Raw genomic sequence first — 14,245 nt, forward strand, 5'->3', positions numbered from 1 at the left:
AAGTTGCCGCGTGCGGACTGAAGCGATGCGTATCACCGACGGCCGTTAGGATTCTGGCGACTGTTTTTGTCGTTTGTCGAATTGGTTTCATACTCGGAAGAGGTGGTAGTTCCAATGAAGTAAACAGTCTAATGCCTCTTTGAAATAAAGTGTGGTAACATACCGTGATCTGTGGTGAAGCACGTGGTCCAAGATAGGTTATGGTATGAGCGTGTTCTCCATACTCGGGGTCACCATTTATGGAGTCTTGGTTGTAGGCAGCTCCACATCGTTCATAAATAAACCAGCCCTCATGGATAATAAGATTTATTTACACCACACACAGTTTTAGTACACCTTTGCATGTGAGATAGGTTACACTGATTACACCAACAAGACACAAACAGGCGTGATGTTCATGCTCACTCCACGCAGCCGAATGACGCTAGTTTAGCAAGCTATACCCTGATGCAATGTTGCATCGTGCACAAGGGTGTGTTCTGTAAGTGGGGCGAGTTCATTCTTCCTGATGCCGCCACAATCTCTAAGTTCTTCCCCCATTGATCCTTCCTTCTGTGCCATCCACAGTCTTTGAGCCATCAGCCCACCACACTATATCTTCTTTTTCAGTATTCCACTTGTTGATATCCCAGTCTCCTTTTTTATTATCTGGGTCACAAATGGTTTTTCAAAGTTTTACTTTGGTATCATAATATGATCAGAAGGCATGTGTAGAACTTTCTGTTATTACTCTGTTAATTTTACAGTGTCCTAGATTGGGTCTTTCTGCATTCCAGCACTCTGATTGTGCCAATATATATGAACTCATTCTAGCCTGTCCTTTCATGAAATTGCATAGTGATGGGAGGTCTAATAAAGTATTCAAGGCTTCTGTCGGCATAGTTCTCATAGCCCCAGTTATGGCTATGCACGCCATTCTCTGTAGGCTATCCAATCTACTGCAGACTTTTCCTTGACTTGCTTTCTGCCACCAGGTGATTGCAGCATAGGCCATCAATGGTCTAATGATCATTGTATATATCCACATCACCATCGATGGTTTTAAGCCCCCATGTCTTCCCGATGGCTCTTTTACATGCATACAGCAAGTTCTTGGTCTGGATTATGTTCCTTTCTATATGTGGATTCCAGGTTAGATTTTTATCTAACACTACACCTAGGTGCAGGGCCTGTTCTTCCATATATATATCTTGCCCAAAGAGCCTCAGTGTTCCCTCTAATTTCCTCCTTCTTGTAAAAGGGACCAGAGTTATCTTGATCGGGTTGACTGATAGTTTTCTTCCCGACACCAGTTCTCCACAAGGTTGAGTGATCTATGCATGAGGTCCTGGATAACACTAATCACCTTACCTTGTACCACAATCCCTAGATCATCTACGTATCCTTGTGTATAGAAACCCTGTTCGTTGAGCATAACTATGATTTTGTTCACCATGAGGTTCCACAGCAGAGGCGAAATAACTCCTCCCTGAGCATAGCCTTGGGTGGCCCTAACCATCAGCATTTCTTCAAACAGGGTTGCTTTTATCTTCCTTCCGTCTAACATGGATTGAATCCATTTGACAACAGTTTTACTCACCTTGCTCTTTTCTAATGCTTTGATCATAGTCATAGGTTGTATTGCTGAAGGCTCCTTCCATATCTAGAAATGCTGCCAGTGCAATTTTTTTATATTCTAGGCTTTTCTCTAGTTTACAAACCAACTGGTGGAGTGCTACTTCAGTGGATCTGCCAGGTCTATATGCAAACTGATTTTCATGTTTAAAAAAATTGTGTCAGCAGTTGGCCATTCATAAGGTTTCTGAACTATTTATTCACAGTTTCTTGTGTCAGTGTTTTATCTAATTACACATTTGGTCATTGTGCAGGTGTTCATCAGCGAGGTTGCCGAGCCCCGGATCCGTGGTCTCTTGGCTGGAACACCGATGGTTAGCTACTCTTTGGGCATCTTAGTGGTGTATGCTCTGGGTGCTACCCTTCCCTGGAGGACTGTGGCCTGGTTGGGCATCATTCTCCCTGCCTTGTCTCTCGCTGCCTTCTCTTTCCTGCCCGAGAGCCCCACCTGGCTAGCTCGGAAGGGGCGAGTAGATGACGCAGAACGCTCATTAAGATGGCTTCGCGGTGGGGGAGCTGGCATACAGGTAAAGTCGCACCATTTGTAACGTTAGCCTCTAATGTGAAAGGCAAGCCGGCACATGTGCTGCTTTAATGACAAGACTGATCATCGGTGTCAGGTAAACTGGTATTTTACCATTCAGATGTATTTTGCATGCAGAGCGGAGGAAATATCTCTGGCACGTGTCTTCTGCATGTACCTACAGTCAAAGGCGCTGTTGCGACATACCCAGACATGCTAAAAGTCATGGGATAGCACCACCGTACATTGATGTCTTGGAAGTGGCCAGACCTGTAACAAGTGTGATCTGACATCTCGAGAGTGAGTGTAAACACCGTCTGTGCTGGTCGTGGCAAGGCGACATAAACTATCATCTTTTGAACGGGGGCCAGATGAATGGAACATTAAATTGTCGAAGTTGTGTGGACATTTAACATTTCTCGTTCTCGGACGACAGTGTCACATGTGTATCGGGAATATTACATGGAAGGCATTACAACCCTCCAGTGAAGAGCTCAGCAGCCAACCACTAAAGCTTAATAATCGCGATTGGCGGCGTCTGGCTAGAATTGTCCGTGGTAACACACAAGCCACTCTGGCTCAAATCATATCCACATTCAATACAGGAGGTAACAGAGATACCTGTATATTCACCAGGTCAGTGTAATGTTCTTTAGTGTCAGTGGGATATGGAAGCAGAAGACTACCGGAGTGCCCTTGTTAACAACACAACACTGGATACAGTATCTTGCTTAGGAACTTGGCATTGGACACTGAAAGTCTGACGATCTTTGGTTCATAGAGTCACTGTTCCAATTGTTTTGAGCTGATGATAGAGTTCACATATGGCATAGGCCCCATGAAGCCATGGATTAAAGTTGTCAACAAGGCACCATACAGGCTGGTGATAGTTCCATAATGGTGTGAGGTGTGTTCATGTGGCATGGGCTGGATCCACTAATCCCCCTGAATAGCTGTACAGGTCATTGACCACTGACTGTTACATTGAAGTAATTGGTGACCATTTGCAGCCCTTAATAGAGTTCATGTAACGCTACAATGATGAGATATTCCAGCAGGATAATGCACAGTGTTACTGGACCCAAGTTTTCCAGAATTTGTTCAAGGAGTGTTGTGGAGAGCTTCAATGACTACTGTAGACACCTCATTCGCCTGATTTGAACCCTGTCAAATATTTATGGGACATAGTGAAGAGGTTCATTCACATCCAAGACCCTGCACCTACAAATAGTAGGAAGCTGTGAGTAGCTATCCAAACAGCATGAGTCAGAATCTCTCCACAGGTGTTTCTTCCACTTGTGGAATTGGTCATGACGTGTTGCTACACTTGGCCAAGCTAAAGGAGGACCTGCACGATACTGGACTCCTATCCTATGACTTTTGGCATGTCAGTATATAACTGCTTGGGTTGTGTGCTGGGTACATGCTGTGAGTGAAGTTCTAAAGACATCATTGTAGCTGTATAAGGAACCAATGGAAATAGTACTGATGGCAAGAAGAGAAAACACGACAACGTCGCTGCTGGTTTAGAGCAGCAGCTTGGTGCAACAGTATGTTTATGAATAGGGATCCTTATTCACATTCCTACTCTTACAAAGCTAGCTGATGGTTAAGGATGATAAAGGTTAATGTTACACACGTCCAAGTTATATGTGACTAAGGATCGTAAAAAAACAAACTTTCAGGATGGTAGGCCGAATGGAGAAAAACGGTTGTTTTATATGAATATCACTGGGCTTTCATGAAGGGAGAAGCAGTTCAAATACTGTCTAATGCTTGCGGAATTTAAAAAATGAAGTCACATATCAGATTTCAGGTAAAATTCTAGATGACTGGTTACAATCACGATATCAACAGTAATGTAAAACTGCAAGTTTCCTAACTTATTTCAGAAGTTAGTCAAAGTGACATGGATACAAAAGTAATTTCTTCTTTTACAATAACTTGGGCTATTCATCATCTGCAGAAAGAATTCACATTAGGGTCAACAGAACTCCTTGTGGGCCACATGAATGTCATATTTACAAGACCCCATTGGAGTCAGATGATGATCTGCTTGCCCGAGTTATTATAGCGGCAGATGTTTGACTACAACATAAGATTGATACTGAAGCCTCCACCTTATCAATACATTTATTTATATACTATCATTCACAGTACTGGTTTCGACCCTTCAAGGGTCATCCTCAGCTGACAGTTACAAATATGGTTCTTAAAACATCACAATGGAAAATATTGTACAGTCGTGACAATTGTCCAATTCAACAGACCGTCTAAAACAAATGATACAATTAAAATAGTAAAATAAGTCCTCTCGTCTTGGATTGTAAAAGGGTTACGTAGTATAAAAGGACATGTCATTTGCAAATGGTTTTTGTTGTTTTGATCAGCGTAAAAATTGAAACTTGCAATGCTATGTATACACTGATAGTAGTATTCTTGAAGTGTCCACTATTTTGCGTTAAAACTTATGGCTAATTGATTAAAACATTTTGAGGGTTTATTCTTGTAATACCTATATTGTTTGTTTCACCGTGTTCCTTTGCTGGTAGTATGAGCGTCTTGAAGTGACTTGGACACTGTTTTTGAAGAATTGGGTAATTGTCTAGTGTTCAATTCAAGGCATATTCAATATATATGTACAAGACTCATACTATATACTAATGCTGAGTTGATAGTAAAATGCATTTTGTAAGAATAAAAATTTGTTTTAGCGACGTGCTCCTTAATTTGGTGTTGTATAATTTATCAAGTGTCAATTTGTTTTACAATACTTGATATCTTGATTTTGAAAGATAGCGTGAAGGCTTCTTCCTTTTATGTTGTAGGCCGTATTTATCTGTAAGTAGAAACGAAGTGTGTGAAAAGTTACGTCTACTAGGTTTTTGTTAGAGGCAAAAGATTGTGTGTTGTACTTACTCTAGAGTTATTAATTCTCCAATTACAGATGATATAATACATTCAAATAATAACAATATTAACAGCACTTACTACTACTACTAATTATAACTAAGCCATATATAATATATACATATTTACAAAAAAACGTAAGGAAGAAAAAAAAGACATGAAAACAGATAAGTATAATTTTCAGTTACCAAAAGCGCAGAACAAGATACAAGGAACACACTGTCTATGAAGCGTCCATAAGATGTCTGCAAATTTCACTAGCTGACGAGTGAATTATATCCATTTTCCCGCTAATTTCATTCAGGGATCTTAGGGCCTGCATAAACCAAGAGTTCCTCTGTGATTCCGTTCTGCACCTGGGTAAATAAAAGGTGACAGCCTGTCGGGTGTTGTGGGAAGGAACATGAATTGGGAGAAATTGGAGTAAATTGGGACAGTCAATGAAATTACCGATAAATTTGTGTATGAAACATGCATTGACGTACCTGCGCCTAGTCCTAAGAGACTCAATACACATGTTTGTACAAAACAAATCATAATCTGTCGATTGATACCCAAACACTTTTTACAGATCCATTTCGAGAATCGGATCTGTACTCGCTCTAAGGCATTAACTAAGTATTTCTGTGAGGGGATCCACACTTCAAAGCAGTATTCTAGACTAGATCGTATAAGTGAGAAATACAGCGTTTTCAATGGAACAACAGATTTAAAACTCTTGCAATTTCTTTTGAGGAAGCCTAACATTTTAAATGCCTTGTTAATGATATTTAAAACATGCTCATTGAAAGATAGACCATTTTGATTGCTAAAAATAACACCAAGATTGTTAATTTTATTAACACGCTTCACTTCTTGATCCTTTATATGATAATTGAATACACTAACTTGCAATTTTCTCATGAAGGATATTGAACTGCACTTTGAAATATTTAGGGTTAAATGCCACTTTTTGCACCATCACTAATATTATTTATATCAGACTGTAACAATTCAGTCACTCATCTTTTCAATCACCCTGTAGATTTTAAGGTCATCAGCATAGAGCAGGTAGTTGCTCGAATGGATTTGTGATGGCAGATACCTAAGAAGTATGATAAGAAAGACAAAGAAAGACAGATTGAGAAATGAAGATGTGAGAAAGGAGGTCGGAATGGAAAATCTAAATGGGAGAGCTGATAGGAGTAAACTAAGATGGTGTGGACATGTAAAGAGGGTGAAGGAGTAAAGAATACCAAACAGACTGTGGGGATTAAGAGAGAGAGAGAGGAGGGGGGAGGGACACCTAGAACGTTTTTCTTCCTGTTTTGTTAGTGGCTTTACGTCGCACCAACACAGATAGGTCTTATGGCAACGATGCGATAGGAAAGGCCTAGGAGTTGGAAGGAAACAGCCGTGGCCTTAATTAAGGTACAGCCCCAGCATTTGCCTGGTATGAAAATGGAAAACCACGGAAAGCCATCCTCAGGGCTGCCGACAGTGGGATTCGAACCCACTATCTCTCGGATACAAGCTCACAGCCATGCGCCCCTAACCACACAGCCAACTCGCCCGGTGAGACATAGAACAAGGTGGATTGATTCAATAAAGAGGAGTGCAAGAGTAAAAGCCTGGACTGGGACAAAGTTATAGAAGAGGATTGGTGGAAGGAGAGAGGGAGGTGGAGAAGTGCCATAAATGCCCTGACCTGGCAGGAGTCAGATAAGGGGAAAGGAGGAGGATGATTATAATGATACAAAATATAATTAATTCCTAAATACTGACACCAAGTAGATTATTATCAATCTTTACAGGTGTAAAAAAAAAAAAGAAAGTGCCAGTCCTTATGGTCCATCCCCATCACAAAGGAAGAAGCTTTGTAAACTAGATCAAGATTATAAGATACACTGTTAGCCTGCAGATACTGGACAAAATTAGAGACAGTAGAATAATTTGATGTGCAGCCCAATGTAGAGAGACTATATTCTTTCAAGTGTCTGAAATAGTCTTCTTTGTCTTAGCATTTGTCCCGCATAGCTGGATCCATTATACTGCATGTGACTCACCACTTCTTCTCAGCTGACTCTAATCTTCTTTGGTGACATCCATCCACAGTTTCTGTGCCCATCATCTTGGTCAGTGCCTTGGAGAAGAGATGTTGAGCACAATTTTAACATCAAAATTGTCACCACTTCAGATTACACGATTGTACTACCATAGGTGATTTTCTTGCATTTTGTCCAGTATAGGGTCTACATCAAATTGTTCTCTGTTCTTTGCTCCTAATTTGGTTAATCTGATATGACCTAATGACCAATGCAGAATCCTCATATCTGCATCATGGACCTTCTGTACTTATTTTGTAGTAATGATCCAACTTTCTGGCTCATACAGCAGCACAGGTCTCACCATAGTCTTGTATGGCTGAGACTTGAGGTAAACAGGCAGTTTACGGTCCCACTTCAATTGCAACCATGCATTCAAAGTTCACCTCCTCTTCAAACCTACTCTGATCAACATTGAATATCTGACATGGTGAAAGGCTATTTGATCTTATGAAATCTGTTACTCAGAAGTTACACTGTCCATAATTTCTTGAAAATTTTCCCTTTCAGAAAGACTGATTTTAATATGGAATGACAAATGGTCTTGGTCCAAATTGTAAACAAAATCAGCACTTTTGTGATGTCCTTTTACGAGTCCATATGTCCACTGATATTTGTTCCTGCCTTCTTATGCCTAATTGCATCAGTACAATGCAAGACTGAATTCCAGATAGGCTCCATATCATGCACTGGCTAACAAAAAAGTTAGGTACCCAGAAGGAGTGGTCCAATATTATTCCATTTCGGTATACATGCATACCATTGATGTGTGAGTAAATGATTAGATTTACAACGATCTGTAATGTTTAGAACGCCCACCAGAGTGCATTCATGATGACACCGTCCAGTTGTTAAGTTGTTACCAGTCAATTGCAGTGAGTCAGACAGTTAAGAAAGACGTGCAGAGAGGACTACGTACAGTACGAAGCACCCATGTTGCCTCAAAGACATGTTAAACAGCCTATCCACCAAGTGACAACATTTGACAGAGGCCGCATTGTGGGACTGCATGAGGCTGGTTGGTCATATCGTACAATTTTGCCAGGCATATAGGCCATTCAGATGTTGGTGACCTGAAGTTGGACTCAGTGGGTACATGAGGGCACCCAATCACGACGTGCAGATTTGGGTTGACCAAGAAACACCACGCTGAGGGAGGACTGTCTTATGGGATTCCGCTATGCTTCACGCACCATAACTTCAGCACTCGCCATCCGCGAACACGTAGTGGAGACTCTACAACATCCTGCGAGTTCCCCCCCCATTGTCTCGACGACTTTCATACGCTGGTTTGGGGTCCTACTGCCCCATGCATCGGTTGCCATTGACACCAGAATACCAACAACAACGCCTGCATTTGGAGTGGTGCCTTGCTCGAGAGGCATGGACAGAGGACGACTGGCATTGCAACATATTCAGTGATGAGTCCCGCTTCTCCATAACCCCCGATGACCATCGTCTGTGGGTTTGGCATCGTCGAGGGCAGAGGGCAGATCTGCCCATATTGCGGAAAGACAAATAGGTGTAATCCCTGGCATCCTGGTTTGGGGAGCCATAGGATATGCATTCAGGTCACCTGTCGTAGTGCTTCGGCAGACTTTGACGGCACAGTGATACGTCACAGACATTCTGCATCCACACATCCACAGTACCCTGGGAGAGTGTCCCAACAAGATAATGTACGTCCACACACAACACATGTGTCTATGGACTAGCTAGAGCATTTTGAGGTCCTCCTGTGGCCAGCGAGATCCCTGCACCTCTCCATCACTGAACACATGTGGGACGACATTGGAAGGGGACTCCGTCCCAGTACCAACCTGCGGAATCTGGATGGACAGCTGCAACAACTCTGGACGAACTTCCCTGAGGAGAGGATCCAAAGGCCGTTTGACACCATTCTAAACCGCATAAGGTTATTTTTTTTTGCTAGGGGCTTTACGTCGCACCGACACAGATAGGTCTTATGGCGATGATGGGATAGGAGAGGGCTAGGAGTTGGAAGGAAGCGGCCGTGGCCTTAATTAAGGTACAGCCCCAGCATTTGCCTGGTGTGAAAATGGGAAACCACGGAAAACCATTTTCAGGGCTGCCGATAGTGGGATTCGAACCTACTATCTCCCGGATGCAAGCTCACAGCCATGCGCCTCTACGCGCACGGCCAACTCGCCCGGTCGTATAAGGTTATGCATTGCAGCCAGGTAGGTCGACACCCTACTGATCTGGCACCAACATTCCACCTGTAACTGCCAATGGCCTTGTCTTTTTCATCCCGTATTGTAATCAGTTCAACAAAGGCACATGGTCTTTCAGCATATGTAATTTCATTCTCTATCAACCACTCCTTCTAGGTGCTTAACCCACAAGTGGTCGCTAGCTGAATTGTAACACGAGGGGTTGCACGTGAGACTTTCTCTCACATTTAATTTAATTTAAAATAAATATATCTTCACACAATTTTACAGGGAATAGGAGTAAAATGAATTACTGAAATGAGACGCAAAGTCTGCGTTATACATTTTAGATTTAAAAAAGTTAAATCATTAGCCGTATATTACAGGAAAAAAAATTACTACTCACTGGCAATTAGTCATTATTTCAGTTACATATCAGTATGTAATATTCACAAGAGTGCCGGGCTGAATGTCTCAAACGGTTAAGGTGCTGGCTCTCTGAGCCGAAGTTGGCAGGTTGGATCCTGGCTCAGTTCGGTGGTATTTGAAGGTGCTCCGATAAGTCAGCCGTAGATTTACTGGTATGTAAGAGAAATCCTGGTGAACAAAATTCCAACACATTGGCATCCATGAAAACTGTAAAAAGTAGTTACTGGGATGTAAAACAAATAATTCTTATTAATATAGAACTTTCTGACAGATGCAATATGAATGCAAGAATAAAATACAATAGGTCTTCTCTCTAACATTTGAGATAGCTGAATTTTGTAACAGCGCTTACTACCCAGCATTCTTCCCCGGCTCAATTTTTGAAGACTCGTTCATCAGTAACTGCAAATGGAGAATGTTTTGCGCACGACTTAAGTCAAATACTAACGTCTACAACAGGAAATGAAATGGTGTATGGCTTTTAGTGTCAGGAGTGTCCGAGGACATGTTTGGCTCGCCAGGTGCAGGTCTTTTGATTTGACGCCCATAGGCAATCTGCGAGTCATGATGAGAATGAAATGATGAAGACAACACATACACCCAGCCCCCATGCCAGCGAAATTAACCAATGATGGTTAAAATTCCCAACCCTGCCAGGAATCGAACCTGGGACCTCTGTGACCAAAGACCAGCACACTAACCATTTAGCCATGGAGTCAGACTCTACAACAGGAGAAAGTTTCCCTCTCGACTTCAACATAACCACCTCCACTGGTCGCGCGATGAGAGAACCTCTCACAGAGGGCGCACAAACTCATACAAATCTTTGTTCCGACTAGAGGACGGGATGCTTACCCTTCAAATGTGAATTGCCTTACTCAGGACAGTTATCAACTCAGCTAGAAGAGGGAAGTCACCTCCCTTGCATCACTGAGAAGTAAACTCACAATATCATATCTCATATAGCGACTACTCGCGTGTTAAATTTTTGGCAGGCAGTGTATATCCAGTCTTATAAGAAGTTTATAAGTTACTTTATTTACTGGGATTTAAGTTTTTAACCTTTAATGCAGACCTTAAAATGAATAGAAAACCTTCTCAAATCGAAAATGAGATATATTTATGTGCACTTCTAATACAAAAAGTGATTGATTGAAGATTCTCAAGTTTTGGAGTACGAGCATAGGTGAAAGTAAGAAGCATATTATCACAGAGACTTCCTGGCCTTGTAACACATTAAAATTTATATACACATTGACAATAAGAGGGTGCACTTCTGTGCTTTTTAGTACAAGTTTAAAGTTGTTATGAAAATGTGTTTGAAGAGAGCACCTGAGGAGATTATTCTTGTCCTGTTGTTTTCACGTTGATTCTTCTCTCTTCTTTCTGTTGCTCCCTCTTTTGACACTGACCTGTCTTTATGTTTATCCTATTATAAGTTCTTATTCACGTTCCTCTCTTTCTAACATGCATGAAAATCTTGCTGTGTACACTTTAACTAGAAATAGATTCTGTGTATATGTTGCAGGCTAAAAAGGAGCTACAACAGTTGCTAAATCGTCTAAGGGCTGAAGAAGATGCTCGTCGCACAGAAGGAATGGAAAGTGATGCTCATATTGCACCAGAGAGTTGCTTTGAAATGTACTCAAAGCCTAACATCTATAAACCTTTCCTTATAGTGAATGTATTTAATATGTTGCAAATATTCTCGGGAACTTTCCTTGTCATCTTTTATGCAGTTGATGTTATCTCTGAAACTGAAACAAAGGGTGAAGGCATGGACAAATTTGTTGCAGCAGTTCTTACTGCAGTGGTGCGATTGATTTTCACAGCTGTAGCGTGCTGTCTTCTGATGTGGATTGGTCGCCGACCACTGGCCATTGGTTCGGGTCTGTGTTCTGGTATCACAGCGGTAATTCTTGGGACTATACTATACATTAAAAATATAAGGGATCCTACTGAAGAACCTATAATTCCTTATTCTGAAGTTATAATTACATGTGTTCTGCTATACATGGCCACGAATACCTGTGGGTTCTTCGTTCTTCCAGGAATTACGATAGGAGAGTTACTCCCTGCAAAGATAAGAGGTCTTGCTGGAGGATATATATTTGCAGCTTTCAATCTGGGGCTCTTTTTTGCAGCAAAGTTATTTCCACAAATAATGGAAGGAATAGGAGCACATGGAATGTTCTGGATTTTTGGTGGTTCATCCTTATTAGGAACTTTATTTGTATATCTAATGCTGCCTGAAACGAAAGGACAGTCACTGGCACAAATTGAAGACTATTTCCTTGGGCCAAATATTTTGTGGATAACTAGAAATAAATACCAAAGTGCTGTAGCCACTAAAGTTTAATGTGAAAGTGAAAAGCTGTGTGTGAGTGAGTGAGTGAGTGAGTGAGTGAGGTGTGATTAGAGAGCAAATAGTTTGAATGTACAGTTTGAATGATCCAAGTAATTTATTTTAATAGTTCTTAATTTTAATGGAACTGTATGACCTTCCCTGGAGGAAGCCACAGGTATATTAAGAAGTTGTTGAATTTCTATTTATATTATGGGAATAGCTTTAGCATATTCCTTCCTTCAAATGCAGAGTTTTATCTGTGTTTAAAATTAGAATGTGAGTGATCAAAATATATATTTTTGAATTTGAACTGTATATATTTATGAATTATCGTATTCGTAAGAAATTGGAACATACAGGAAAATTAAGGCCTGTACAGAAGCAATTTTTTTCAGTCTTCACTTGTACTTTTCAGCTGGTAATAACATTCATTTTGGTGCCTAATTAAACACATTAGTAAAATGAAAACATAAAATATTGTATTTATGTGCTATTATTTTACATTTGTTTTAATTTTATGAATACACGGATTATCATTAATTTCCTCTGGAAGTAATTGGGTATCGTAATCATCATGTCAACAAATTGAAAAGTGCAAGTATTTCAGAACAAAATTAAATCATATTTAATTTTGAACAGCCATTCTTGAAAACAGGTACATGATGTAAGCTTTTGTTATGCAAGTTTGATTTTAAAGTACTATATTTGTGCTAGAAATAAGTTGCTTCTTTAGGAGGGAGTGTAATTGCTGTTACAATAAGTGAAGTATCCATTTTGGGATAGCAGATTCATCACAATAAAGATCTTGAAAAAGACTTTTGTTGTGAAATAATAATAATAATAATAATAATAATAATAATAATAATAATAATAATATTTAGAGGTAATAACCCTGTATATTGCAATACTGAAATATGTTTGGATGTAACTTTCCTTTTTTTAAAAAAAGTTTCTGAGCCTTATAGCTGAATATTTGTGTAATTGTTCAAATTTCTTATTATCCCAGGTGGATCAAATTTAAATGAGCTACTTTTATATAGAAAATGATTGCTTATAATTTTGTATGCTTAAATGAAACATGGAAGCAACAACTTCATTAACAAATTAAATACGTAGTGTTTCTCTACCTGTCTTAAAACAAGCTGATATATTTTTACTGTATATTTCTTAAAGGTATTTTACAATACAGTAGCTTTCTTAACTGGGGAAAGTGAGCTTGAATGGACAGTACTCTGTGGAAAAATTTGTAAATAATTTCTGTAATGAAACCTGTATATATATTTTCTTCCGTATCATGAGCACATTCTTTAATAGGCTATTCTAAACTGTAATGTTGTTGCAATGTGCACAGCAATATCAGGCTTCAGATAATTCTATCATCGATAATACTTGAATTCCATGAACATTTTTACTAAAGAAAAAACACAACTATAGTTTCAATTGAAGGAAACAAGAATATTTTGCTCTTTAAACTGTAAATTTGGTGGCAGATTATGATGTATGATATCTAGAGTTCTTACATCTGGCAGTCTTTGGATTCATTGATAAAAATACAGTATTTGTGGAGCATAATTATGACATATTTAAAAATGCAGTTATATTAAATTCCTGTCATCATCACTATTGTATTCATCAACCACTAGAAATTTATCAAGTTCACTATTAACTGGCCACTGAAAGAGGATAATTCAGAATGGGACAAATGTGGAGAATTCAATAATATTACTGAATTATTTTTATTACCTACATCTATATATAACATAACATGTCCTGACTGACAGACTGACTGATTCATCATCGCGAAGACAAAACTACTGAACATAAAGAAAGGAAATTTTGAGGGTACATTTATGTACTTTTTTTTCCTACTTTGCTTTACGTCGCACCGACACAGGTAGGTCTTATGGCGACTATGGGATAGGAAAGGCCTAGGAATGGGAAGGAAGTAGCCATGGCCTTAATTAAGGTACAGCCCCAGCATTTGCCTGGTGTGAAAATGGGAAACCACGGAAAACCATCTTCAGGGCTGCCGACAGTGGAATTCGAGCCCACCATCTCCCAGATGCAAGCTCACAGCTGCGCACTCCTAACCACACGGCCAACTCACCCAGTACATTTATATTACAATGTAGGTTACACTAAGGGAGGATTTTTGGATATTCCG

At 40.0% G+C, this 14,245-nt stretch overlaps 1 protein-coding gene across 1 annotated transcript in view; it reads left to right on the top strand.

Annotated features, from left to right (window-relative positions):
- The window catches only part of LOC136863238 (facilitated trehalose transporter Tret1-2 homolog), a 426,910-nt gene extending 413,014 nt beyond the window's left edge, over nt 1–13,896 (top strand). The window contains exons 5-6 of the mRNA XM_068225885.1: nt 1,869–2,141; nt 11,263–13,896. Of these exons, the coding sequence (XP_068081986.1) occupies nt 1,869–2,141; nt 11,263–12,093 (1,104 nt within the window). The 3' untranslated portion in view covers nt 12,094–13,896. The remainder of the gene's footprint in view (nt 1–1,868; nt 2,142–11,262) is intronic.
- Nucleotides 13,897–14,245: the final 349 nt, after the last annotated feature.

The sequence above is a fragment of the Anabrus simplex genome, chromosome 2 (genome assembly GCF_040414725.1).
Source record: "Anabrus simplex isolate iqAnaSimp1 chromosome 2, ASM4041472v1, whole genome shotgun sequence".
Lineage (NCBI taxonomy): Eukaryota > Metazoa > Arthropoda > Insecta > Orthoptera > Tettigoniidae > Anabrus > Anabrus simplex.